This window comes from Australozyma saopauloensis, chromosome 1, assembly GCF_035610405.1.
Source record: "Australozyma saopauloensis chromosome 1, complete sequence".
Taxonomy (NCBI): Eukaryota; Fungi; Ascomycota; class Pichiomycetes; order Serinales; family Metschnikowiaceae; genus Australozyma; species Australozyma saopauloensis.
The window spans coordinates 2,065,421-2,091,259 of NC_086131.1; the positions used below are offsets into that span (position 1 = coordinate 2,065,421).

The 25,839-nt window shown below is 43.4% G+C and overlaps 8 protein-coding genes across 8 annotated transcripts; 4 read left to right on the forward strand and 4 right to left on the reverse strand.

The window, feature by feature from the left end:
* Positions 1 to 190: 190 nt before the first annotated feature.
* Positions 191 to 4,405, forward strand: PUMCH_000906 (uncharacterized protein; the record flags this gene model as incomplete). Its single annotated transcript, XM_063019980.1, has 1 exon — positions 191 to 4,405. One exon carries the CDS (start codon positions 191 to 193, stop codon positions 4,403 to 4,405), a length of 4,215 nt encoding a protein of 1,404 aa, XP_062876050.1.
* A 391-nt stretch (positions 4,406 to 4,796) lies between these two features.
* Positions 4,797 to 5,204, reverse strand: PUMCH_000907 (uncharacterized protein; the record flags this gene model as incomplete). The annotated part of the gene is made up of 1 exon (XM_063019981.1): positions 4,797 to 5,204. One exon carries the CDS (start codon positions 5,202 to 5,204, stop codon positions 4,797 to 4,799), a length of 408 nt encoding a protein of 135 aa, XP_062876051.1.
* A 421-nt stretch (positions 5,205 to 5,625) lies between these two features.
* Positions 5,626 to 7,848, reverse strand: PUMCH_000908 (uncharacterized protein; the record flags this gene model as incomplete). Its single annotated transcript, XM_063019982.1, has 1 exon — positions 5,626 to 7,848. The coding sequence occupies one exon, from the start codon at positions 7,846 to 7,848 to the stop codon at positions 5,626 to 5,628; it is 2,223 nt and encodes a 740-aa protein (XP_062876052.1).
* A 2,826-nt stretch (positions 7,849 to 10,674) lies between these two features.
* Positions 10,675 to 11,343, forward strand: PUMCH_000909 (uncharacterized protein; the record flags this gene model as incomplete). The annotated part of the gene is made up of 1 exon (XM_063019983.1): positions 10,675 to 11,343. The coding sequence occupies one exon, from the start codon at positions 10,675 to 10,677 to the stop codon at positions 11,341 to 11,343; it is 669 nt and encodes a 222-aa protein (XP_062876053.1).
* A 3,674-nt stretch (positions 11,344 to 15,017) lies between these two features.
* On the reverse strand, positions 15,018 to 16,055 carry PUMCH_000910 (uncharacterized protein; the record flags this gene model as incomplete). The annotated part of the gene is made up of 1 exon (XM_063019984.1): positions 15,018 to 16,055. The coding sequence occupies one exon, from the start codon at positions 16,053 to 16,055 to the stop codon at positions 15,018 to 15,020; it is 1,038 nt and encodes a 345-aa protein (XP_062876054.1).
* Positions 16,056 to 20,644: 4,589 nt separating this feature from the next.
* PUMCH_000911 (uncharacterized protein) lies at positions 20,645 to 21,382 on the forward strand (the record flags this gene model as incomplete). The annotated part of the gene is made up of 1 exon (XM_063019985.1): positions 20,645 to 21,382. One exon carries the CDS (start codon positions 20,645 to 20,647, stop codon positions 21,380 to 21,382), a length of 738 nt encoding a protein of 245 aa, XP_062876055.1.
* A 1,727-nt stretch (positions 21,383 to 23,109) lies between these two features.
* On the forward strand, positions 23,110 to 23,859 carry PUMCH_000912 (uncharacterized protein; the record flags this gene model as incomplete). Its single annotated transcript, XM_063019986.1, has 1 exon — positions 23,110 to 23,859. One exon carries the CDS (start codon positions 23,110 to 23,112, stop codon positions 23,857 to 23,859), a length of 750 nt encoding a protein of 249 aa, XP_062876056.1.
* Positions 23,860 to 24,433: 574 nt separating this feature from the next.
* PUMCH_000913 (uncharacterized protein) lies at positions 24,434 to 25,582 on the reverse strand (the record flags this gene model as incomplete). The annotated part of the gene is made up of 1 exon (XM_063019987.1): positions 24,434 to 25,582. One exon carries the CDS (start codon positions 25,580 to 25,582, stop codon positions 24,434 to 24,436), a length of 1,149 nt encoding a protein of 382 aa, XP_062876057.1.
* Between the last annotated feature and the right edge of the window lie 257 nt (positions 25,583 to 25,839).

Genomic DNA, 25,839 nt, shown 5'->3' on the forward strand with positions numbered 1-25,839 from the left:
CGACCAAAACATTGATCCCAATATAAATACACATCTCCATCCTCTAACCTCCACTTTAAAAAAAGGCCACTACATCGCCATTCAGAGGAAGAACCCCAAAATTTGCTCATTGCTATAGCATTACCCCGCATCACCGTAAAAGTATATAAATACAGCCCATTCCCTCTAAGTTTTTCTGTCTTCTTTTTCGATGTCTGACTATTCAGATGTGGAATCCGTAGGTTCCGCCTCCGATGCCGCCTCCGACGCCGCCTTTTCAGAGGACGACTACGACGAACAACCCGTCGTGAAGACATCCAAAAGTAAAAAATCCTCCAAAAACTCCGTCACGCCGCCGCTGTCGAATAGCACCCCAACCCCCAGAACAGGAAATGCATCCAACCAGTACCAAAAGCTTTCGCAGTTGGAACATATCTTGAAACGTCCCGATACTTACATTGGGTCTGTTGAGTTCAACGAGGTTGAGATGTGGTGCTTCAACGAGTCGACCGAAATGATGGAGTTTCGCAAGGTGTCTGTTGTGCCTGGTTTGTACAAGATTTTCGATGAGATCCTTGTCAATGCTGCCGATAATAAAATTAGAGACCCCGGGATGAAGAACATCAAGGTCGATATTAATGTAGAAGAAAACACGATCCTGGTCATGAATGATGGAAGAGGTATCCCCATTGAAATCCATGACAAGGAGAACATGTATATCCCTGAAATGATTTTTGGTAACTTGCTTACATCGTCGAACTATGACGATGACGAAAAGAAGGTCGTTGGTGGTAGAAATGGTTTCGGTGCCAAACTCTGTAACATCTTTTCCACAAGGTTTGAGGTCGAGACCCAGGATCAATCCACTGGCCAACAATACACCCAGACTTGGTCCGATAATATGCTGAAGGTCTCGAAACCTCGCATAGTGAAGGCAAAGAATAAGCGTGAGTATACCAAAATCACATTTGTGCCTGACTTGGAGAAATTCCAGATGACCGCTCTAGACGCAGACATATTGTCTGTGTTGCGCCGTAGAGTCTATGATCTTTGTGGAACGGTCAGGGATTGCTCCATTTATCTTGACAACAAAAAGCTTCCTGTGAAGAACTTCAAGGGGTATGTGGATATGTACGTGAAGGCTATCATGGAACGTAGTCCTGTCCTAGCTCGCGACGGCCAATCAGGCAACTATACCAGTGTTGTGCATGAAGTCTGCAATGAAAGGTGGGAAATTGCTTTTGCCGTTAGTGATGGTACATTTAATCAAGTTAGTTTCGTGAACTCCATTGCAACCACAGCAGGTGGAACTCATGTCAAGTATGTGACAGATCAGATTGTGACCAAATTCATGGAAGATCTCAAAAAGAAGGAGAAGGGCAAGAGTGTCATGATCAAACCTCAACAGATCAAAAACAACATGTTCATCTTTATTAACTGTTTGATTGAGAACCCAGCCTTCACCTCTCAAACAAAGGAGCAGTTGACCACAAAAGTCAGTCAATTCGCCACCAAAGCAAAAGATAAATTGGTTCTCACCGATCAATTTATCAAAAAATTGATGAAGACAAGCATTTTCGATACCATCCGTAGCATTGTCGACTCGAACGAGGGCAAAGCTTTGCTGAAGGAGGATGGTTCTCGAAAGTCAAGAATCAAAGGCCAAGTCAAGCTTGAAGATGCCAATAAAGCAGGCACAAAGGAAGGATACAAGTGTACTTTGATTTTGACCGAAGGTGACAGTGCTTTATCCCTTGCGAAAGCAGGGTTTGAGATCGTGGGTCGTGACTACTATGGTTGTTTTCCCCTTAGAGGTAAGCTTCTTAATGTTCGTGAGGCTTCTACTGAGCAAGTGTTGAAAAACGCCGAAATCACAGCATTGAAGAAAATTATAGGGTTGCAACATAGAAAGCACTACACTGCAGAGAATATCAAGGAACTTCGTTATGGTCACATTATGATCATGACAGATCAGGATCACGATGGTTCGCATATTAAGGGTTTGCTTATCAATTTCTTCGAGTCCAGTTTCCCGGGACTTCTTAACATTCCCGGATTTTTGCTAGAGTTTGTGACTCCAATTGTTAAAGTCACCATCAAAGGAAGAGGCACACAAGCTAAGAAAGTTATTTCTTTCTACTCCATGCCAGAGTTTGAAAAATGGAGAGAGGATGAAGGTTCTCGTTGCCGTTGGACTCAGAAGTATTACAAGGGTTTGGGTACCTCCTCCGCTGCCGAGTCGAAGGAATACTTCTCGAATCTCGAAAAACATAAAAAAGAGTTCCACGCCCTTCAAGATCAAGACCCTGGATTGATCGACTTGGCTTTCCTGAAAAAGAGGGCCGATGAACGTAAGGAGTGGCTTCAAGGCTTCCAGCCAGGCACACACATCGATCCAGACTTGAAGATTATCCCTATTGATACCTTCATCAACGAGGAATTGATTCTTTTCTCTATGGCAGATAACATTCGTTCGATTCCCTCTGTGCTTGATGGATTCAAGCCAGGTCAACGTAAAGTGTTGTATGGTTGCTTCAAAAGAAATCTCAAACTGGAAATCAAAGTTGCCCAATTGGCTGGTTACATTGGCGAACATACTGGATACCATCATGGTGAGGTGTCATTGATGCAAACCATTATTGGTTTGGCGCAAAACTTTGTGGGTGCCAATAATCTCAATCTTTTGAAGCCAAACGGTGGTTTCGGTACTAGAGCCGCAGGTGGTAAAGATTATTCCGCAGCAAGATATATTTTCACTGAGTTGAACGATATCACTCGTGCCGTCTTTAACTCAGCCGACAATGCCTTGTACACGTATATTCAAGATGATGAGCAAACTGTCGAACCAGAATGGTATTTGCCAGTCGTGCCCATGCTTTTGGTCAATGGTGGTGAAGGTATCGGTACTGGTTGGTCTACCAACATTCCATGCTTCAACCCAATCGATCTCGTGGCCAACATTCGCAGATTGATGGCAGGTGAGGAACTTGAAGAGCTCGTACCATGGTACAGAGGCTGGACTGGAGATATCGAGCGTGTTGACCTGAGTAAATTCAAACTCAAGGGTACCATCGAACAGATTGACGAGAAGACTGTTGAGATTACTGAGATCCCAGTGAAAACATGGACTAACAACATGAAGGAGTTCCTCCTTGATGCCCTCAACAGCGATAAGTCTGCATGGATTCGTGACATGGAAGAACAGCACACTTCGACTCTCCGTTTCGTCGTCAAAATGACAGAGGAAGAAATGAGGAAAACGAAAAAGATTGGTATGCTTGAGCGCTTCAAGTTGACTGCTTCAGTGAATTTGTCTAACATGGTGGCGTTCGATCCTCAAGGTCGTATCCGCAAATATGAGGATCCAAACGATATTTTGAAAGAATTCTACTATGTTCGTCTTGAGTTTTATCAAAAGAGAAAGGACCACATGAGTAACGAGTTGCAAAAAGCCTTGGTGAAATTGAGTGAACAGGCTAGATTCATTAAAATGATTATTGATAAGCAATTGGTCATTTCCAACCGCAAGAGGGCTGAGTTGGTGCAAACCTTGGCCGACCATCTGTTTGTCCGCTACGACAAATCCGGCCAGCCAATCGAAACTACCGGTGTCAAATTAGAAGAAGAGGTTGAGCAGGCCGAGGAAAACGAAGAGGACGGACTTTTTGTTGGAGCTGAAGGTGCTCCTGCTGGCGATGCTGAACATGTACCAGAAACCGTGTACTCTCACTATGATTACTTATTGGGAATGCCAATCTGGTCTTTGACACGTGAGAAATACGAGAGATTGTTGCAAGAGAAAGGCGCCAAGGAATCCGAGCTCAACATATTGTTGGGTAAGTCCGCGAAGGACTTGTGGAATGAGGATTTGGACTCTTTCCTTATTGCTTGGGAAAAGCTTCTCAGGGATGACGAAAGAGAACGCGCCAACACCATTGGCGGTGTAAATCTGAAGGCAAAGAAGAAGAGATCCAGAGCCAAGACCGAAGATGACGACGACTATGGTAAACCTGCGAAGAAAGCCCCTAAAAAGAAGCAGCCTGCTGCTCCAAAAGTAGCCAAAATTAAAGCAGAGAGTGTAGAAAAGGATATACAGCCAGAGGTCTCAGCAGCAGCCAGTCTGGACCTCCCTACTTTCTTCTCTAAGACTCCTGTCAAAGCTCCAGCTAAGAAGGCTGCTCCAAAAAAGTCTAAATTCTTTGCTGACTCCGATGAAGACGAAGACTTCGATATGGAGCCCGTGACAAAGGTTGCGCCCAAGAGTACCTCATCGAAGCTGAAGCTGAGCACCGATGATGAGCTTGAAGAGCTAGGCATCAATGAGATAAAATCCGATAGGAAGAGGGCCCGAGTCAACTACGCAGTGGTCGCTGGCTCTGATTCAGAGGAGAGCGAAGAGAGCGAGCCTTATTCTGACGGCGAGTAGTAAAATGAATATAGTGAATAAAGTGAATAACAGGCGGTATTAGAACTGGGTAGATTACAATGAGTTTGCTGACCTGAACAACTACAAGATTTCAGAGAAGAAGCCAAATTTCTTCATACCAAGAACTTATTATTGAGAGCTTATCGTAGTGGTTTAACATAATTTCTTTCAAGATTCATTTCATTCCGTTATTTCGACTGAGGCGTCTTTCTCGTGTGGGATTTGAGAGTATGACTAGTGACGTTTAGAATTACAACCGGTAGAGTCTATAATACGCTTGAACTTTCAATTGCATCAAAATTTGTCCTCATTTCATACTCGAGACACATAGAGTCCATTGTAGCCCATTCCAGCACATTCAACCTCCTCTATCTCATTGCAACCCACACACCTACTCGTTATCCTTACAGCTGATGCATTCGATTTTCTGGTTTTCACTACCGTCGATCAATTGAGCCGCATGCCCGTCTACATGGCCCAACCGTTCCTGAGGAAAGAAATAGTTCCGGACAAGAACCTTAACGAACTTCGAGTCAGGAAACCCGTCATGGTAGAACTCTTCTTCCTGGGGCTCTGCACTCTTCTTCATTTTTCTTTGATACAATACTCTAGATTCATCTTCGCTTTTGTACCCGATTATCTGGAAAAGTCCAGGCTTATCGTATACGGGACACAAACTGACTTCTGCCACGAATTTGTCACCTTCGCCAAAGGTCTGCAAAATTTCCTGAACATACCACACTGCGCGATTGTGCCATTTGCATTTTGCGCAGTAGAGAATGGTGATCTTTGGAAACATTGTAGTAGGTGAAAGATGGGGAAAAATGATACAGGAGAATTGGGTGTGGTGGGGTTCGATTTAGAATATGATTTATTGAAAAGTATTAAATAATCTGTCTATGCGGCTGGATGGTTTGGAATGTTTCCTTTGTATTCGTAGAATATGCTTTTCTAATTGTGGGTCTACTCGAATGTCATGTGAATTTTACATGGCTACATTATCGCGTTCTATTCGATTTCTAAGACTTGAAGTTCATTTCTTAAAAAGATGTGTGAATCAGCTCAAGGCTCTCGCCAGTCCCTATTGGTATTAGTGGGCTTGGGCGCCTCATCTATAGGCACGAAATGGACAACAATTGTTTTACTGTCACTGATCTTTCGTGGTATATTATTCTTTTAACATTCTTTTCTTTTTTTTGTGGTTCAGCAAGTTCGTCTCATTACAATGTCATGCTGAGCCAGTCCCATTGGTTTTTACTTTCCTCGTGCTCCGTCTCGTCCATGAGAATATCCTTTTGGGGAATATGCTGCCAATCACCGTCTTTTGTAAGCTCGTTCATGAAGGCAGAAGCGTCATCCGGAGTGCCATTTGGCTGTGGCTCGTTTCTACCAGCTGACTTGAGTGTCTTGGGTGTCTTAGAAGTCTCGGCTGCGACTTTCGAAATCAGCTTGGAGCGTAGAATAGAGGTGGTGTTCGCTTTCGAAGCGCCTTTATTCACAGGGGTGGGGTTGAAGTCATCACCATCTCTTGCACCCAAAGCTTTGTTTTGAGATGCTTGTTGGCGGCTATTTGTCATTGCCGCAGTTGCAACACTCAGCAGAGAGCCTTTTCGAGATATAGATTGTCCTTGGCCCCTCTGTCTCTTCTTGATCACGTCAGTCTTGAGACTGAGCGGTCTGACTGTTCCATGCAACTTCAAGAAAAGACCACAGGCATTACACAATGGCTCACCTTGTGGATTTCTTCTCCACAATGGTGTAGTCTTCGTATGACAGTTGGCGCACTGAGTATTTGAGTTGGTGGGTGCAGCCTGGGCAGAAGCATTGGCAGGTGTAACAGTGGTTGACGAGCCAGCCCGAGAATTGGATCCGGGCCCGCTTTGGAGACCATTCAATCCAGCAGATTTAGAAAGTGAAGACTCGGTAGTCTTTTTGGTCTTTATCTTTTTGGTTTTCTTCTTTGGCAGCATACTTTGTTTTCCAGTCACTGGAGTAAGCCCCGACACAGAAGTTGGCACAGAGCCTGGTGGCGGAGTATCATCGAAATAGCTCTCTGCCCACGAAGTTCCCAAGCTTGCAGCTTGTGGGTATTGATGATTATTTTGAGAAGGAGCGAACAGAGAGTGTCTTCCTTGAGCCTCAAAAAACATGGAGGGGTCTGTGTCCGGCACAGATGCTGATCCAGGATCAATAAGAGACATGTTTATGGAGTTTTGACCATACTGATCATAGCTACCAGTAGGAAATCCCAAGTTGGAAACACTTACAACAGACGCCAGATCGTCGTAGTCGTATGGAGTTTGCAGGCGCAGATCAGTGAAATGATTAGCGACGTTCACGAGCGAATGGTCTTGGCGAGCTAATGATCCCAGAAGTATTGCAGAAGGAGCGACAGGGTAGGGGAAATAGGAAGGATCATACAGCAGCGATGGTGTCCCACGAGCCAGCAAACCTCCTGGCAGCAGAAGAATCTGGCCAGCATTATTTTGAGGCGGAAGAAGCGAAGTTGGGGTATGAATTGAGGGCGCACCAAGACCGTGATGCCCCCTAGTGTTCACACTTTGTCTATGAAGATTGGTACTGCTATTATTCTTTGCACTCATGGCAAGATTTTGTTCGAAATGACTAGGAGCGCCTGCACTAGCAGAAAATCGCATATTAGCCTGGCCATGAGAATGAGACCCATCAAAAGGTGCCGTTGGGAATTGTTGAGATGGTTTCTCACCACTATGGCTGCTATTAGTAGAAGGCATCTCGCGCAGGTTCACGGAATTAGTCAAGCTTTCTGCGTATGCTTGCAAAGTATGGTCATTTAATAATCCATACTTGCCATCTGTGGAAAAATTTTGGTTTGGGCCCTCAAATGCGAGTGGGTCAAGCAGGAACGCAAAGCCATGATCGTGACTCTGTAGTTGGCCTTGCATCTGATTCGGAGTGTGGCCCTGGCCATATAAATGCGAAGGAACTGTAGAGTCCTTGAGTGCAGCGGACAAGTTCAGATGTGCACCGATTGGGGTAGCACCAGAGATACTAGGTCTAGAAGCAGCACTTGCTGTCCTCGACTGTGGAACGTTTGTAGCCAACAAAAACGGCAGCGACGAGGCCGGTCTTTTACGGTTCAGCGGCTGAGGCTGTGTTTTGGGCAACCCCTTAACATCTCTACTCATTCGGCGAATATGGGCTACATAATCGAACTCCTCGGCGGAAACGTTAGTTTGGGGCGAGTCCACAGCGCCAATCTGTTCTAGTATAGGCGAAGTAATGAACGAGCTCAAATCCACTTTCGAAGACACCAGTCGGCGCAGATTCCGAGCGTTTTTGTTCTTCTTCACTGACATCATTCTCCACGTCAAGTTCTCCATACGAGCACGATAGGGGAGAAGATTTCGCGCATTACGATACATAAGCCAAAGCAGTTTTGCCGAATAGTCGTTTGTGTCCATTTTGTAAATGTTCTAGTGTGATTATAGTGTGTTTGATTGGCGAACTTCGATATTCAGCCGTTTTTAGTTAACTGGGCCAGAAAACTCAGACGAAACTTAGCAGACTGGGTTTCCTATTGTATCTAGAGAAGGGATTCAGATCTTTTTGTGGCCGATTGACTGGCGATCATACAATTTCTTGTTTTTAGTGTTTTGGAGATTAATATCACTCAACAGACGTTCAGACGGTCTTTGCGCGGCCAAATTTCAGGGCCGAGAGAGTTTCCGTATCAGGAATTAGGACTGATGAGAGTTTTGGAAAAAGACCGCCAAAAATGGAGTTTGGTGTAGTAGTTGATGGGAATATAAGAGAATCCCGAAAGCCACATTTCCCGAGCGTGTCTGCAGGACCATGCGATAGAGCTTACTGTGTAATTTTTTGTAGCTGATTTGCGAGGTTTTTCTGATTTTTTTTTTCGAGCCCGACTATCAAGCCTTAAATTTCTGTACTTTCTAAATTTCTTATTTATCACATTCAAATTGCACCATATATCGGTGTTTTAAATCCATGGACCGGACCAGCCACTGGTGCACTGCACATACCACTGCAGGCGGATAGCGCATTAGGCGACCTGCAGGTTTCCCTGGCTAGGATATGGCAATTGGTTCGCCGATACAAAATGTACGGGTGTAACCTGCAGACAGCCCTAATCACCGATACAGTTGAACCAGTCGGATCGTATGTCCGAGACGTACACCAAGAAATTTAGAACATAAGATGGCATTTGAAATTTAGAGCGTTTTTGTTAATGGTTTGCGCGACTAGTCCAGCGAATTGATGTGTTTGTGGGTGGATTGGTGGCTACAAGTAGGTAAGAAGATGGTGAAAATACAACTGAAGGATAAAGAAATGTTTGTTGGCGGGAACGGAATGAAATGCATTTGGGTGCAAAATTATTTGCAAACAAACTAAGTCTGATGGTGTCGAATTTTTGTGAAAAACCTGGGTGGAGGTTTTAGTAGATACATATTTGTTGGAAGTGTTTTGTCTTCATTAGCAATGGCTAGTTGAGTATTAGTCGAACTCCAAAATCGAACCCTAGCCGCGCCAAATTCAAATTCTCTTGTCGCAAGTTGAACGCATGGACTTGCTAGGAACCTTGCTCAATTTAATGCTGAATTCCACAATAAAGATGCTAGAAGAACTATTATAAAGACATTATAATCTTTGTGGTACTTTAGTCCTATAGTTTGCAGCTGAGTGTTTATAGTGTTTTGTGATGAGCGCTGCTTTGGTAGACATCTTAACCTTACTTATCACTTTTACAAGAAAATTGCACACAGAACCATGAAATCAAATGGTTACTGCAATTTTATCGGCCACATCCGTTTAAAGTTGCTACTTTCGAGGAAAGTATTCAACCGGAACTGTACACCAGGGAAGGCTCCTTTCACACATAGATACCCCTATTATACAAGGAAAGCATCGTTACTGGTACATATGGCTTCATAGTCATGTTCTCTTATATCAGTCTAGAATTGCTCTTCATTTTTGTGCAATTACTTTCATACGATGTTTCTTTATGAAGCCCAATCAACATCGGAACTACAAGATAATTTCAGGTGTCAATTCCATAAACAGAGTCAGTTTCACACATGATCAATCTCAAATATCCCAAGACCACTTTGAACTCTGCACAAACGTCTCCTCCGTCGTATGTTTCAGGAAGAATACGTCGGCGTATTTGCAGCCAACTAGCCGCCTACACATATTGGCGTTTCAACGGTTGACACAATGCACTCCCAGCCCAAATTCCAAGGTCTGTGTACAGTTCTGCGACTTCTGAGTTGCTTCTAGAAGTCTCACAAAGTCCACAATAACTCGTCAAAAACCAACAAATTGAAAGAAAAAAAGAGCATTCCTACCAATTCCCTAACTTTTCTTAGAGCTAAAATTGTTTCCTAACTGAAATTACCTTGCACCAACCGCTCAACCCAACATTATAGATAGAAACACTTGTCCTGTACAGCACCATCTGTGTCCCCTCGGCAGTCCTGCAGCCGCATTCCAAGCCTGGACATCCTCATAGTAAACGGACACATTTGCCCCTGCAGGGCCCCACCCTCGAAGACGTGCCCCCACCAACGCGCGGTCTGCCTCTCGCCCATATCCTGAAATTGTCGCCATCTACAGTTTTTCCGACTCCTAACATTGCGCAAAGCACATTCCGGCCGCAAGAATACCCCGAAAACTTACCCAGTTTTCGTAATTCACGCCCCGTGCTCCTCACCGATCGATCCGCTCCACTCCTAGCTTCCCTTTGCTTTTTTTCCGGTTCGTTTTGGTCCGTTTCTTGCCACCTAGCCTCCAATTACCCCTCTGTCGTCGACTTCCAAGAACCAACTCACGGTAACTCGGTCTAGACTTGCTCTTTTTCGTTTGAAACAACTTGCAATCGAATCAGAACGCGCGGTTAGTCCCTTAGCTTGAAACTCCTGGGAAAAATCCGGTTGTGTTTGTGTTTTTACTGACTATTTGATGTCGGTGTAAAAGGCCAGCTAATAATAACTACCTATATCATCATCTTGCCACCTTCAAGTATAGAACACACCCCTTTTTACTTGTTTCTGAGTACAATACGTGGCATCCATTCAGTGGCAAATCTACCTTTCTCACTTCGGGCTATCTCACTTCGTTGTCGTTAACTCTTTCAACGAACTACTTTGAGGACTATAATTTCTTCTAGTACTTCTTCTTGATAGCTCCTTCCTTCTGAACTGGTCCATAGTTGTCCAATTCATTCTGCATCTCCATCTCATACCTCCTTCATACCTGCAAAGTTCACTATGGCTGCTAGTCTTTCGGAGTTCTACTCAAACCGGAAGATGGAAGACATCACCAACAGACATAAAAAGCACAAGCTAGATAATAAGAAGACATGCTATCCAATGCAGGAAAGACTGCCTTCTCCTCTGTCTCCTTGTTGCTCGGAGTCTCCCCCTCTGAAGCATCGCAATAAGTCAGTGCTGTTTGTATTGAACAAAAACCAGCTGTATGAAGCTTCGCCCTTGTTGACTCCAAAAGATGAGGACGATGATGACGACGTTGACTACGATCTTGCATGTGCTGCTGCGGTAGATGAGCACGATTCGTTGCATCCCATGGATGACAACAAGCGTCTTGACGCAAACCCTGATTACGCTGCCTTGACTTCTACATTGTCGCTTTTGAATCGCACAAAAGAAGACATAAGCGGCGAGATTGTTGCGCTTTCGCAGCTCAGAACGAAAGCTGAGACTGCCTCCAAGCTGGACTTGGTGGCTTTCTTCATGGAGCTCATTGGCGACCGCAAACAATTGCCAGCTCAGCACAAAGTGATCAAGGCTCCTACCATTCAGTGGAGCCAATACCACCCGGAGATGGCGTCAGTGTCTTTTGCTGACGGCGACGCCACGAACGAATGTAATGAAAAGCGGCTATTCAGAACGTTGTCGATGTTTGAACCATCTCCATGAGAATCATCGAGATCGGTCTCCGTCCTGGAGCAAATTAAAATCCTGTTTCCGACTTCTGAAAGGCCCACAGCCTCTAAGGCCGTGTGTATATTAGTATCAGCAAGGACGCAGACATGCGTTGTCTGTTCTTTGCTTCATACATGTTATGACATCAAATGTTGTAAATAGTCAACAAGAATATATAGAAAAAGAAAACCAATTATGGAAATATTATCATGTTAAATGAATATGTGAGTTCACAAGGATAGATGTCTTTAGATGCGGATTGATGAGGAATTTCAATTGTGTGACGATGCTGTATTCTCTCCGATGCTGTTTATTGTCTTATGATACAATTACACCTCGTGTACATTTTGCGATAAGATCAGCACAAGTCAAGACCACTTTGATTAGAAAAAAAAAAGCAAAAAAAGATTGCAGCACCACAATTTCACACATGGTCTCCCACTGCATTACTCAGTGTGGCTCTAAGTGGCTTGACTAACGTTGATCGGACGGGAAACAGTATTTTCCACTTGATATGGCCGCAACCGTCATAGGAAAATTTTGTCTTGATCATAAAGATGTTTCAAAAAGTAGAGAACTGTATCTTTGTGCAACCTGCTGAGACCTGGGTCATATTGCTCACAAGCTCAGTTAATATTAACAATCTCAAGATCACTCAAGATAAATAAGCGCAGCCCTCTATCGCGTTTACGATCACTTGCGCGAGATTGATTCTTTTCGGTGATTCAAATATCATTGCAGCGTTTGTTTCAATTGAGAAAATAAAGTGTCTACAATAAATTGAAGAAGCTTCAAGTGCTGTTTTAGTAGGAAAATAATTGGTGTGAAAATATTCTTTCCGATTGATGGAATGCAATGACCTAAAGTATCTACCTAAAGGATAAGAGCGGATGTGACTTGTCTGTTTCTGCAACTGGTTAGGGCTTTGCTGCGTCAAAGGCTGCCGGATGGTATGTGAGCAAGAGTGCTTGAATGAATGAAGTTCATGATTGTACGAACTTTGAGGTTCTTATAACGTCATTTTCCTCAAAATTTTCCTTCCATCTGTAAAAATCATAAGCGCTGCCCAGGTTCGATCTTATTCGTTACAGGTCTTTGCAATGGCAAAACACACGTAAGATGAAACATCTGATGGCCACACAGATCACCACAACTTTTTATAGCTTTCAAGCTGAATTCGAAGATGAATACACTTAATCTGGAAGATATAGGGAAGCACTTGCTCTATTTAAAGAACAAAGTTGTTCTGTCACTTCTCAATCCAAAAGAAGCAGACATTAAAGGTATCATCGGGTTGAGGTCTGGGTTTCTTTGCGGCTTAAAAGAATTGAATGTGAATGGTATTGAATATACAGAGAATTTTTGGCCTGTGATAAATAGAAATATAGTTCTGCGACTGCGGGATGAACTATTCGCCAACAGAGGTACCAATATGGAGATATTTAAGAGTATGGAAGAAGCTATTGATTCCTAGGATCTTGCAGCCAACTTTATATAAATCCTTGATAAAGTGTAACCAGCGGCACGGAAATTCGCTGTTGATCTTTCTGAAATTCAGAGCGTGGCAGAAGCCATCTTTTCGAAAATAGATGACTCAGTCCACAGGGATGAACTGGAATCTCACTCAATGCAAGCTGAATTACAAGAAGCTTGTGTTGAAGCGCAGTGAAAGATCAAGGTCCTCTATGTACTGTTAGAGTTAACGAAACTCTATCTCCATCGCGTGGAGAAAGCTCATTACAATTCTAAAAACGTGAACAAGGTCTTAATGAGATATTTGGCGCAGAATGAATTGAAGGGTGATGGGAAATTTACCAAATGAGAATTTCTGCTACAATCAATTGTAGGGTCCAAACCTCAGAACAACACTCTTCTAGGTACTTAAATGGCAGTAACAAACTAAGTGTGAATTCTCAGAGAATTTCTCGTATGATTAATTAAAATTCATTGATAGACAACAAAGTTGCCCATTTGTCCGCATATGCTCTGCACTATCTCTTATGAAACATTCCGGCCGTATCAGAATGGATGCTTTGGATGAACTCATTTACAAGATTGACTTCTACGCCACCTTAAAGGCTGGTGGCACCTCTTTTGCACTTACTTCTACGCTCTCGGTTGCTGTGGAAGCAGAATTTATACTGCTCAGCATTAGAGATTGATATAGTCATGTCATGCGTACTCAGCATATGAGAGTCACTAGAAAATTAGTCAATCTTGTACGGTTATTGAGTAACAGTGGCATTTAGTCGAGTGAATGTTACAATTCTCTCAGTATGGGCTGGTGGGACACTACCTTAGAAGAGCTTCTCGAGACGAGCATTTGTCGCTTCTTATTTACTTCACAAGTCATGATGAAATGTCGATTCGACGAGCATGATCAACAATAAGTACTTCAAATAGTACTGAATGGAAATAGTGAAGAATGTGTAAATGCGATCGAAGATGCAGTAGATATAGGGACCAAATTATTGGAACAAATGAATAAGGTCATATACCAGTACGAGAATGAAGCTTCCAAGTTCCTCGAAATCTACGATGCCAGTGAGAAATCATTGCAACGTTTGAACTAAGAGAGATATTTCTCGAATATCCATCGGCAGGTGTTGAAATCTTGCGCGATGTATTTTGAGCGAAATTTCAGAACTCTTCAAAGTGCTACAAAAGTTCAAGGCAAACGATTAAGACTGTTTGAGAGGAAGTTTGAGGATCTCTGTACCGAGCTTCGTCTGTCGTTCAGTATTGAACCTAGTGATGACATGAAGAAAAGAAGAAAGTCTTTGAAAGTATTCCGCCAGCTATATTCTGATATCAAAAATGATTACTATGATCTACACGTTAAAAAATTACACTTTTGTCAGGTCCCTTACTTTCTCGTTTCAGAACCTTCTTACAAGGTAATACGCAAGACCGTAGAGGAAGACTTTTTGAGCCTAGATGACAGTGTACGCCGGAATCTTGTCCATAAATCCTTGGCTTTAAAACTCGATACTTCATGTCGTCTGAAGGACACTGACAAGAGCTTAAATGAAGTCATGAAGGTGTTGGGTTCCTGAAATTGTGATACAAACAATCACACTGAACAGAGCAGTCAAGAACCACTGAACTGCTAGAATCTGAGGCCGTGGAGGTGCTGTGCTTGTTTGAGGCAGAAAATGGTCCGCGTTGCTGTCTTTTGGATAAGAGTTTTAGAATGACCTAGTCTTGCAGTCTTGCGCCATCAGTTGAAACTATAGAGGGATTGGCTATTCCTTCATGAGCTTGGTGTCGTTCTCTGTTCATTCATTTAAGTTTTTCCACTTCTGTGGCAAGAAAGTGACTCCGTTTAGGGATTTGTTGCACCCTCAAGGCTGTGACTCAAAAATCTAATACTTGCAGTAAACCCATCTGCTCTTTTTGCAAATTCTAAATATTGGCATATGCTCCAATCCGTAGACTGATCAATGGCGTCATATACGGCTTTACCGATTTCATACTTGCGACACGCTCTATCACAATTGACATTGGAAGTAGAATTAGCAATTTGATCAATCAGCAAATTTGGCGATTGTGTCTCCAGCAACAGACCAAAGTGTACGACAAATACATAGACGCAAACTACAAACTTCAAAATTCGGAAAACAATTTAATATATAGGCCAAATCTGGCGGTCCTCATAAATATCCCGTTCAAAGCTTTTTTCCTGTCTTGTCTTCATCCTCAGAGTCTGTCACCAAGAATGCGTCGGACGACATGGGAACATCCGAATTAAGAGGTTGCCACTTGGTACTTTTGGCGTCAGTCTTTGGTTTCTGTGGTAATGGTGGAGCCAGGTCGCGCATGTCCAAATTGCGCTGAAAGTTCAGCGACAAAATCTCAGGGTCATCATCGAAGTTCTTATTTCTCTGGTTATTCTTATTGAAAGAAGAACCGCCAAGAGCTCCAAACAATGCAGGACTCAGATTGTTATTGTTTCCGCCCTTATTCTGAGAGGCGTTGTTGTCGCCGCTGAAGTTCTTGGAAATTCCGCTGACCCAATTGTTAAGAGTCAGTTTGGCCTCCTCAAAGCCCTGGGTGAAACTTTCTTTCAATTGCTCGAATTCATCGGGTGAGTCCTCCTCAGACTGGTGCTGAACGGACTTTCTCTGGCGTTGTGTAGCCTGAATTCGTCTCTTTCTCTCTTCCTTGTCAAACTCCTTCTGCAATTGACGAGCCAAAAGCTCGTCGTCGGTTAATGCGACCGGGGGAAGTGGTGCTTTGGGAGGTTCAACAGAAACAATCTCAGGCTCATATGAAGGGTCCAGCAAATAAAGCAAAGCATTGAATGCCGGGTCTGGGTTTCCGCCCGAGGCAATGAGACAAGCATGAATATATTTCTCCTCAATTTGTGGGAAAGCATCGCAGAGATCCTTCTTCTTCTGGGCAAGTGGAGACAATGGTCTCTTTGGTTTTGGAGGGGCATCCTCCACAATTGACTCAGACTTCTCGGTGCTTTTGTTGGATACCGGAAGCGTCTCCTTGCTTGACTCTTTCTTTGGTTCTGTCTTCGACTCTGGTGCCTTGTTCGCCTGTTTATCTTCCACTGTGGTGGCTGGTACTGAAACTGGAGTGGACGCAGGCTCCGCAATGTCGGAAACGACCGGCGAAACCTCCAAGTTTTTTTTCGAGTTGTTGTCATCGAGTTCTACTGGTTCCAGAGACGCGACCGTGAGTTTTTGTGAAGCCATTGTGTAGAATTGTTGGTGATAATTGTGTTATCAGATAGGAGGTGACAATCAGGGCTAAGTTTGGGGTAGTGGCATGCCACGTGATTGCACCCGTGCACCAGTATTTGCTCTATATAAAGCTGCGATGCACCCCATCAAGTCCCACAAACAAACATCCTCCTTATATAGCTAGAGCTCTGTATCGCAGTCATCTGGTAACAGAGTGTGGACAAAGGAGGTATAGTAATGTTTTGAGCTCCGCCGCGAAGGTTTTTTAATTGAAGCAGGATCTCAAAACGACATTTTTTCACGTAGTTGTAGACTAAATGAGATCGGTGAGAAATAGCGCCATATTAGATTGAAGATCCGGCAATTGGAATAAATCCATGCCGTCTTTTGATCAAAACGTTGGAGTTTTCCATTTAGGAACTGTTGTCGTATTGAGTAAGAGTACTACATCGAAGTACAGTTCTTTAGAACTAGGTGCTCATGGTTTGTGCCTGTCTCAAATTCAAAGACACCCTTCGATGTTTTGCGTTCTTTGATACGTTTTTTTTTTATCTAAAACTGGGTCCATTTGTATTGGGTTTACCAGCCTCTCCATTGAATCTCCTGTGTTCTTTTCCGTGCTCAGTTTCTGGTCTTTCTGTTACCGGCGGAGTGGTCGACGAACCTTTGCTTACACGTAAATGATCTTATCATACTACAGATTCCTATTCGAATATTTATTCGGTTGATTGTCGTGTTTATGCTACATTATGCCTCCAGTCTCATCTTCTCCTTGAGCTCTTCCAACTCCTGTTTTCTTCTGTTCAAGTCCATGATCTCGCACTCCTCCCACACATGCTTGTCGTGGTGGCAGTCGACAGAAGAGTTGACACTTTGACGTCTGAGACAAGTTTGGTAGAGGGCAAAGTAGGCCACGCATCTGTCTCTCCATCTCATGGGGACCTTGTACTTCTGCAAGTCATCTTCGGAAACTGCGGTTAGTCGATGCTTTGAAAATTCTGATGATCTGAGGGATTGTTTGGAATATTTTGAGCGACACTGCCGTGTAGGAATATCTATTTGTCTCTTCTCCAATAAGTCAAATCATGTAGATAGATCTTTGGAGCGACTTATGGCCAAAATGGATTTGACTAGTTCTTTCTTCACTTGTAATCCATAATAGTAGTATGTGTAACGAATTCAGTTGAATTTGACATGTGGGTCCGCCTCTATTCCTTGGTAATGTTGAGTCAAACAGCACACTCAGAACAGAAGGCTATATGTAGCAATTATTGACATGTCGAATAACACATTTCACCTTTCAGACTCGTTGATGGCATAAATCAAATCTTATTGTCTTATATTCCTTTGAGTCAATGATATTTATGAGATTTCAAGTGTATCTTAAACAATCAAAAATCACTGAACTATGACGATATCGGTATCGTTCGAATCGCAAATAATCAATCATTACTATCATTCATAGGTACATACGAAGTGGGGGGTATTCGGTCAAAGCCATGGCCGTTTGTGTTTAGTTTTTGTGGTTTGGGGTTGGCCAATGGGATGTATAGGGAATGTCAGATTGTGTGCAGGAGTGTTCAATAAACATTGGAAACGGTTTTTAAAAAGTCACAGTTTCGAAGCGGGGGTAAGGTGTTTTTCTTTGATTCATAGAGCTATGTTATTTGTATTTATTTTATCTGCTGTGGTGAGCTCAATTGAATCGATTGCAGTGAAAGAGTGAATCTAAGATGTATACTTGACTGAATAATTTATACAGAAAGCCTTCGGTAGTAGTAAATGAAATGACAAGTCATTTTAACTTGATGAGTTAAAACGGAAGGTTGTGTTGCAAGCAAATAGCTATTCAATCAAGTCTGGGTTTCGACTCTAGATGGGCAACAAGTAGAGACCAAAGTTAGTAAATTAATTTATAGTCAATTCAAAGATATTGAATTTTTAGTGAGCATGCGATGCTCCAAGCATGTATTAGCTTTCCAATTCATCTATTCGTTGCATCGGATAAGACACAACATATCGTCAAAAATGACAATCAGGGGACATGATCTCTGAGATCCTCTATAATATTGTTCTTTTCTGTGTTGGAATTCTCACTGCTTCTTAACCTATTCAATTATACCTTGGATAGGTACAACCCATAAGGTCTTGCCTTTTTCAAGCTCACGTACTTCTCTGCACCTGTTAACGCAGTTCGCAACCATTTCCAATGGGATCTTCTAATCCTAGCATATTTCAGAAAGCCCGGACTTCATTCCTTTTCTTCCCTCTCTTCTATCCTCTGTATCTCCTCTCTCTTACCAATCTTCAGACCCATCTCACTGTTGTCTACATTCCATACAGCCTACCGTGAATATAATTTTATTTCTATTTAGTCATCTTTGACATGTCATCGCGTCAAAGACTCTAGGGACAATACCAAGGTTTCTTAGTCTGTTCCTACTATGCCTACAATGTTTCCGTACCTCTTCTCCTGCTCTACTTTTCGAGTCTCTGCTTCAAAGCCACGTATTGACACTCGTAGAATTTATCCTTTGGTCCCTTACAGAAAGAAGTACCTTTGTCCAAACATTTGGCGTAGTCTACGAAGAAAGAGGCACACTTGTCTCTGTTAACGAAAGGAACGTTGTGGGCATCCAAGATCTCTTGGGAAGCTGAATTGTTAGTAGAGAGGAGGAATATAAATTGCGAAGATTCACATACGGATAGGTGGAAACTCGTATCCTGCAGTTGCGGTCATTCTGATTGTTCGAGTGTTTCGTTGATTCTGAGATATAGGTGTAGAGCTATTGGGAGAGAGGGATGGTATGTACACGACCTCGACCTCTCAGCTGGAGTTGAGTATGGGGGAGACGAGCCTCCCTGGTGTACGGGTGTCAGAACGGTTTTCGCACTTTTTGATCAGAGTCACTGGCGCGTGTTGCGAGGCATAAAAAAGAAAGGCTGCCCTTCTATCAAACGACCTCCTGCATTGAGATCAAGCGGCTCACGCTCTCGTATTTTTATGCTCCCACCTATTTTAAGCCGACTTCCACTCAGGGCTGCTGACCATGTCACCTTTCAAAAGTCCAAATTCACCTGCGTGGAATGTGGAGAGATAGAATCGGTTTTGTTTCATAGTTGCCCCTGCAGAACAAATAGACCTGTTTGTAGAGGAGCTCTATTTCGTGATTTTCTCACTGACAGGACACCTGCAGCTGCGGGCGTTTTCCTAGCGCAAATCGCCTCCAACCCTTCGGAAAACAGAGTTGAAGCTTCTTGGCTAACCTCTGTTCTCTGAGAAATCAGAACTATGGTTTCAGCCGTGTCTGTTGTTTCATGTGTGCCAAGTCATCGGCCCTGGTCGCTTTTGCCCGTCAGCGAGACTGTAGCCAGGCGGCTAAATACTTGCTTCATGCGTCAGAACAGTCAGGAGGATGTCAACCTGGACCCAAATAAGCCTGAGGGGTGCTAAATTTATTTACGATACGAAAGTAAAATTGTGGCCAAAGAGAAGCACTCGTAGATACAGTCGTTGTTGTAATTTTCATCGTAGCTCCACAGGAAAGTACGACTCATCGAGCGAAAATAGTACATGATCCTTGGTTAAGGACATAGGAGTTAAGTAAGTCCAGATAATCTGGTGATGCAAATATCGCTCTTGTCGGAGTTATTGATGCATCTCAGAAGTATGGAATAAGGGGGTTTAATGTATGAGTATGGTTAAGCATTTGGAGTTCATGCAGTGCTTTATCCGGTTTTGTTCTTGGTATGTTAGTTCGATAGTAGTCACAAACGTGGTCTTAAGGCCAAGAACTTTTACAAACCTAAAATAATTTCAGTGATTCTTATTCGCCGTACCAATCAAATAATAAGAATCGCTTCTATTCATGTTTACACCGTGTAAAAGTGATTTGTCTTCAAGCATTTTAGTTTCATCTTTAGGGTTAATCGAATAAAACACATTCGTATCAAAACAGTATAAAAATGCAGAACCAATTACATTAGAAGCGGCCTAATCTAACCATAAGTTTATTGAATAAAAAATGACTTATTTTTCGAGTCATCGTATTGTGGCAGTAGCGGTCACAACTCTGTAAACACAATCTTGCCCTAAATCAAATTTGCTCATCCTGCTATCTTTACTAGCGTATTGAAATGCCACACATGACTCTGCCTTTTTCCCCCCTCTATCTTGTTTTCGATTGGAATCTCTTCACGTTGTCCCTCCAACACTACTCCATTATGCACGTATCATAACCGTTGCAGATTGAACAGATGCCGGTTGCTCCAAAAAAACGGCTTTGGTCGAGGCCAAGATAATTGCAACCAAAAAAATTAGTTTAGTTAAGTGCTCAGGCCCTGTCTTGATTTACGCAGAAGGTTACCATGGCCTGCAGACACCGTTTTGCAAATGCTGCATCCTGCGGGCGGTCTGCAGGAATGGTGCCCAGTAGAGTCTCTTTACATACATGACACTCGAGGATAAGTTTTTGGAAGCACTATTTCCGGTGGATCTGAGAAAGATAAATAGGCCCAAGAATCTCGCTTGTGTTCATATTTTTTTCATCATTACAATATCACCAACACACCAACTTCTCATAACCTCATACTAGCACAACATGACTAGCGCCGGAATCAAATTGCCTTCAATTGCAGAATTGACCGCCTTCACAAACCTTCCAGAAGTCTCCAGATCTTTGGATGTGCCTTACCTGTCGTCAATTTCTCCAAAGTCTGCTCCTTTGAGTGTTCCCCTTTCGAAGATTCCTCGTGAGAGCTTTCAATTCCCTCAAAGCATGTCTCTTCCAACACCAAGACCTAGCTTGAGTGGTCCTTCAAGACAAAACTTCATGTTACCTCCATCTCTTCCAAGTATCTCTCTGTTTGCCGCATACCACTGTGCGCCTATCGACCCATTGTACTACGCTCCAGCGCCAGGATACGCGGTTCCGACCCCTGCTCAAGTGAACCACATACAGCCAAGTTTCAAAAAATGCGTGGTATACCAACTGCCAGCTTCTCTTGCTAGTATGAGCCCCTCCCTGTCATTCGTTTCTACATCCCAGAACAACTCTCCAATGTTGAATGAACCTGTTCTTGTTCAAGAGCGTGTTCACAAATGCCAGAGATGTGGCACGACCGAGACTCCCGAATGGAGACGAGGACCAAATGGTCTCCGTACATTGTGCAATGCCTGTGGCCTTTTCCATGCCAAGTTGGTAAAGAAGAAGGGTGCTGTTGCTGCCGCCGCCGAGGTGCTCAACAACAAAGTTTACAAGGGCAGTAACGGCAGAAGGGTGACAATTAAAAAGGCTCATTTTGACCAAGAATACTACAGATCTCTTGAAAAGTTTTAGATTCCTGACAATTCTATTTGGTGCTTACCAATCCCATTGACGGTTTCCTGGTTTTGGAATAACAATTATCTAAAGGGAAGGGAAAATTTTGCCAAGTTATAGATTGCAAAACAAGACCATGACCAGAGACCATGAGCTTCATTTCTGTGTACAACTTATTTCGAACACTTGTGTATATTATATCATTTTACAATACTAAGATTTACTTCTACTCGCGTTCGTAGGACAAGTTTAAGATTGAGATCTCGACAGTTATTGAAAAGGTATCTCAGGATAATTGCAGGATCTAAAAAGTTTTCTTTTGCGTTTTGCTCGCTGATTTCCACCATTGGTTTATCTTGTATCCTCCGAGGTAGAGTTCAGATTCGTGGCCAGGTTGAATACTTGTGCACGCGCCATAGTGCTGAACTTAACTCTAGACCAATGCGTGTACAGTATTGTCAATTCACTGGAGATTCAGCAATCAAGCCAGATGCTGGCAATTGCGTTCCTAGATTTTGAAACTGCGATTCTTGGGCGATATTCATTCTTATGTTCAGTGCTCATAATCCCGCTTCAATGACGACTTTAAATGTTTTGGTGGAAACGGAGTAAAACTTAATTATACACATAGATCATTTTACTATCAAATATTTATGTCGACAACTTGATGCAATTTCAGAAGGGTTTCAAAGGTATCGTATTCGATTAGTTCGATTCTATCATTTTAGATACAGGAAACGACGCAACTTTTGCGCGCTGGTTTCATAAGCGGAATTTGCTTTCTTTTTCCCTCGCCGCGAACTCCACCTGGACGTCACGACTCCCTCAAACATGGGTTGATATTCCAAACCGATATCTTACGAGACATGACCATTTAGAGAAATTTCAAAGACACTCGGAGATTTGAAACACCTAGTTTCTTAACTCCGCAAGCTGAGATTTCTTTTCGTGACAGGTCTAAGAAAAGAACATTGCACAGCGGCTAAACCACGAGTCACTCTTAAATTGTGCAGGAAATGTTGCCATTCCAGATTCGCTAAGACAAGGAGCACATACGGTACCCCAGGTGACATTTTCACGATGCACTTCTAGACTATCGTGACAGGTTGATTGATTTACGATAAAAAGCCGTTGACTCCATGTATCAGATGTAGAACGCCGCACGTTCAATTGGGGACTCCACAATTGTTTGGTGGGGATTGTTCTAGACTGCGCAAAAAAAAGATGCAGTAGTATTATGCACTCAATACTAGCTGGTACAAAGCCACATACCTTTCAGTGTCCCCAACAAGTGATTACATCCCATCGCTCACACGATCCAAAGCCAATGCGGTAACTGGACGAAGTGCGACCTTCAAAGCTCTAGAAATGTGAAATCTTGAAACTATAGCAAAAGAAAAATAGTCCGAAAATTGTATCAACGATCCTCCTTGTTTGAGGCATCTTTGAACAAGTCGCATTTTTACTCACCAAGACATGTACATACTTTAGGAGTTACTTGGGAACTACCAAAATTGAAAAATTTTCTATTCTTACGAAGGTTGACACTTTTGACGGAATTTCTCGGAATTTGAGTTTTATTTCCGCTGAAATTGATCTGAAATGCCGTGCTTGATGCCGTGCATCTTCCACGTGTGAGATGCTCTATCATCTGAAACAAGTGGTCTACCTCCCACGTTTCAGATCTATATATACGGATTGTCCATCCCTCGCCTAGCATTTTGCCGCCCAATTTGCTCTAAACCATGGCTCTCAGCACAAATGCCAAGGATTGGCTTACGGTTGCGATCTTCATCGTTCTATTCTTCTATTATTTCGAGTATCTTCAACCTTTCCAAAGGCAGTTTCGCTTGGATGACAGCACATTGCAGCATCCGTTTGCAAAAGTGGAACGTGTAACTGATAATGAGCTATATCTTTATTGCTCCTTGGTGCCGACGGTAGTGATTGGAGTGGTGCAGTTTTTGCGGACCAAGTTGTGTGGTCCAGTGTCTGGAGGTGCTAGCGAGAATTGGAGTTTAAGCGCCACGAATCGTGCCCTTCTAGGATTGTGGGTATCTGTGGTGGCTGCCGCTTGTGTCACGGATGTTTTGAAGGTTTGGATCGCTCGTCCTCGTCCAGACTTTCTCGAAAGATGCGGTGCTGTAGCTGGAACACCTTTGCACACGTATGTCTCCACTGAGGTATGTACGGCGCCTCTCGGCCAGATGTACGTGGCAGATGGAATGAAGTCGACGCCTCTGGGTCATCTGTCAATGGCATTTGCTGGACTATTTTACTTGACGTTGTGGCTCGGAAGACACGGACGTTTTCCTAAGGCTAGTGCTTTGACTACTTTTATAGTCCGTACACTTCCCTCTTTGTTGGCTGCATATATCGCCTTCAGTCGTACTCAGGATTATCGTCACCACTTTTTTGATGTCCTGCTTGGACTGACGATTGGTATACTTTTTGCATGGGGATGCTACGTGAAATATCACGGAGTATCAAATTAATAGACCTTACAAATTTAATGCATATATGTATTACTTCATTTTCGAATTTCTATAATGTGCATATAGGTTTCTTCATTAATGATAAGCGCACAACGGGCAATGTGTCATGTTAGAATCAATCTATGATTCAGTGTTAGATCCATTTTAAATTCTGACCAGATCAATCAGGGATCAAATTGATCCTAGATTTGAATGCCTTCTCATGAATACCATTCCAAAACCCTCTATGCATGCGCGGATTCAATCAAGCACGGAATTGGAGGGTTGATCCAAAATATCGCCGTGTCAACGAACCATCTTATTGCCGGAGCAGAGTCAGATAGCTTATTTTAGTTTAGTCATTGGCTACAAGAGTCTGTAAAAGCACTTATGTGCACATGAAAATTTACCTTCTATAAACTTAATGTCCGTTGAGGACCCCAATTAATGCAAACTCTATCCGTTTTGTAAGCAAAATGAAAATACGTGAAATGAAAAAACATTGAAGTAAAAGCGTCGAACGAGTTGAGCGTCGACCTAGTCGTGAGTCATCACATTAATTTGTTAAGTTAGCCTAATGCTGAAAAAGGCTTCTTTACAACTTCAATTCTTTTGGTTGTTCCCAAGGGTTCTCTTGGTTAGTGAAGTGACCGTAGGAAGCGGTCTTGAAATAGATTGGTCTGGCCAAATCCAACTCCTTGACAATGACACCTGGTCTCAAGTCGAAGTTGTTTCTGATGACCTCAACCAATTGCTCGGAGTTGAGCTCGGAAGTACCGTAGGTCTCAACGTGGATGGACAATGGCTCAGCAACACCGATGGCGTAAGAGAATTGAACAAGAGCTCTTCTGGCCAAACCGGCGTGGACAAGGGACTTAGCGACCCAACGGGCAGCGTAAGCAGCAGATCTGTCGACCTTGGAGAAGTCCTTACCAGAGAAAGCACCACCACCGTGAGCACCCCAACCACCGTAGGTGTCGACAATGATCTTTCTACCGGTCAAACCGGCGTCACCTTGTGGACCACCAATGACGAATCTGCCAGATGGTTGAATGTGGTAAATGGTCTTGTCATCCAACAAGTTAGCTGGGATGGTTCTCTTGATGACCTTCTCCAAGATCTCCTTTCTCAAGTCCTCGGTGGAGATCTCCTCAGCGTGCTGGGTGGAGATGACAACAGTGTCAACTCTCAATGGCTTAACAGCACCACCATCCTTGAGGTACTCAACGGTAACCTGGGTCTTGGTGTCAGGACGCAACCAACCCAACTCACCGGATCTTCTGGCATCAGCCAAAGCCTTGTTCAACTTGTGGGACAACAAGATGGTCAAAGGCAACTTCTCCTCGGTCTCGTCGGTGGCGTAACCGAACATGATACCCTGGTCACCAGCACCCAAGTCCTCCAAAGCCTTCTCGTAGTGCAAACCTTGAGCGATATCTGGGGATTGTTGCTCAATGGCGACAAGGACGTTACAGGTCTTGTAGTCGAAACCCTTCTCGGAGTGGTCGTAACCAATGTGCTTGATGGTGTCTCTGATGATCTTTTGGTAGTCCAATTGAGCCTTGGTGGTGATCTCACCGAAAACCATGATCAAACCGGTCTTAGCAGCGGTCTCACAAGCAACCTTGGACAATGGGTCGACAGCCAAACAAGCATCCAAGATAGCGTCACTGACTTGGTCACAGATCTTATCAGGGTGGCCCTCGCCAACAGACTCGGAGGTGAAAAGGAAAGTTTCAGACATAATGTGGGAAGAAGGGATAAAGGTCCGGTAGAAGAGGTCCGATATTAACGAAGAAGAAAAAGGAGAAAACGGGCTGGAGGAATTGTGGCTTCTTATATAGTCGCGGATATGAAAAACTTCACATGGGAGGTAATTGGGCCACAGCACGTGAGGACCTGTCTTGCATCCAACCGCGCTGGTGCGTCAATTTTCAACTCAACAACTAGGCGATATGCCAATGGTCCTGCAGAAAAGACAGCTCTTCGAGGCTATGTGCC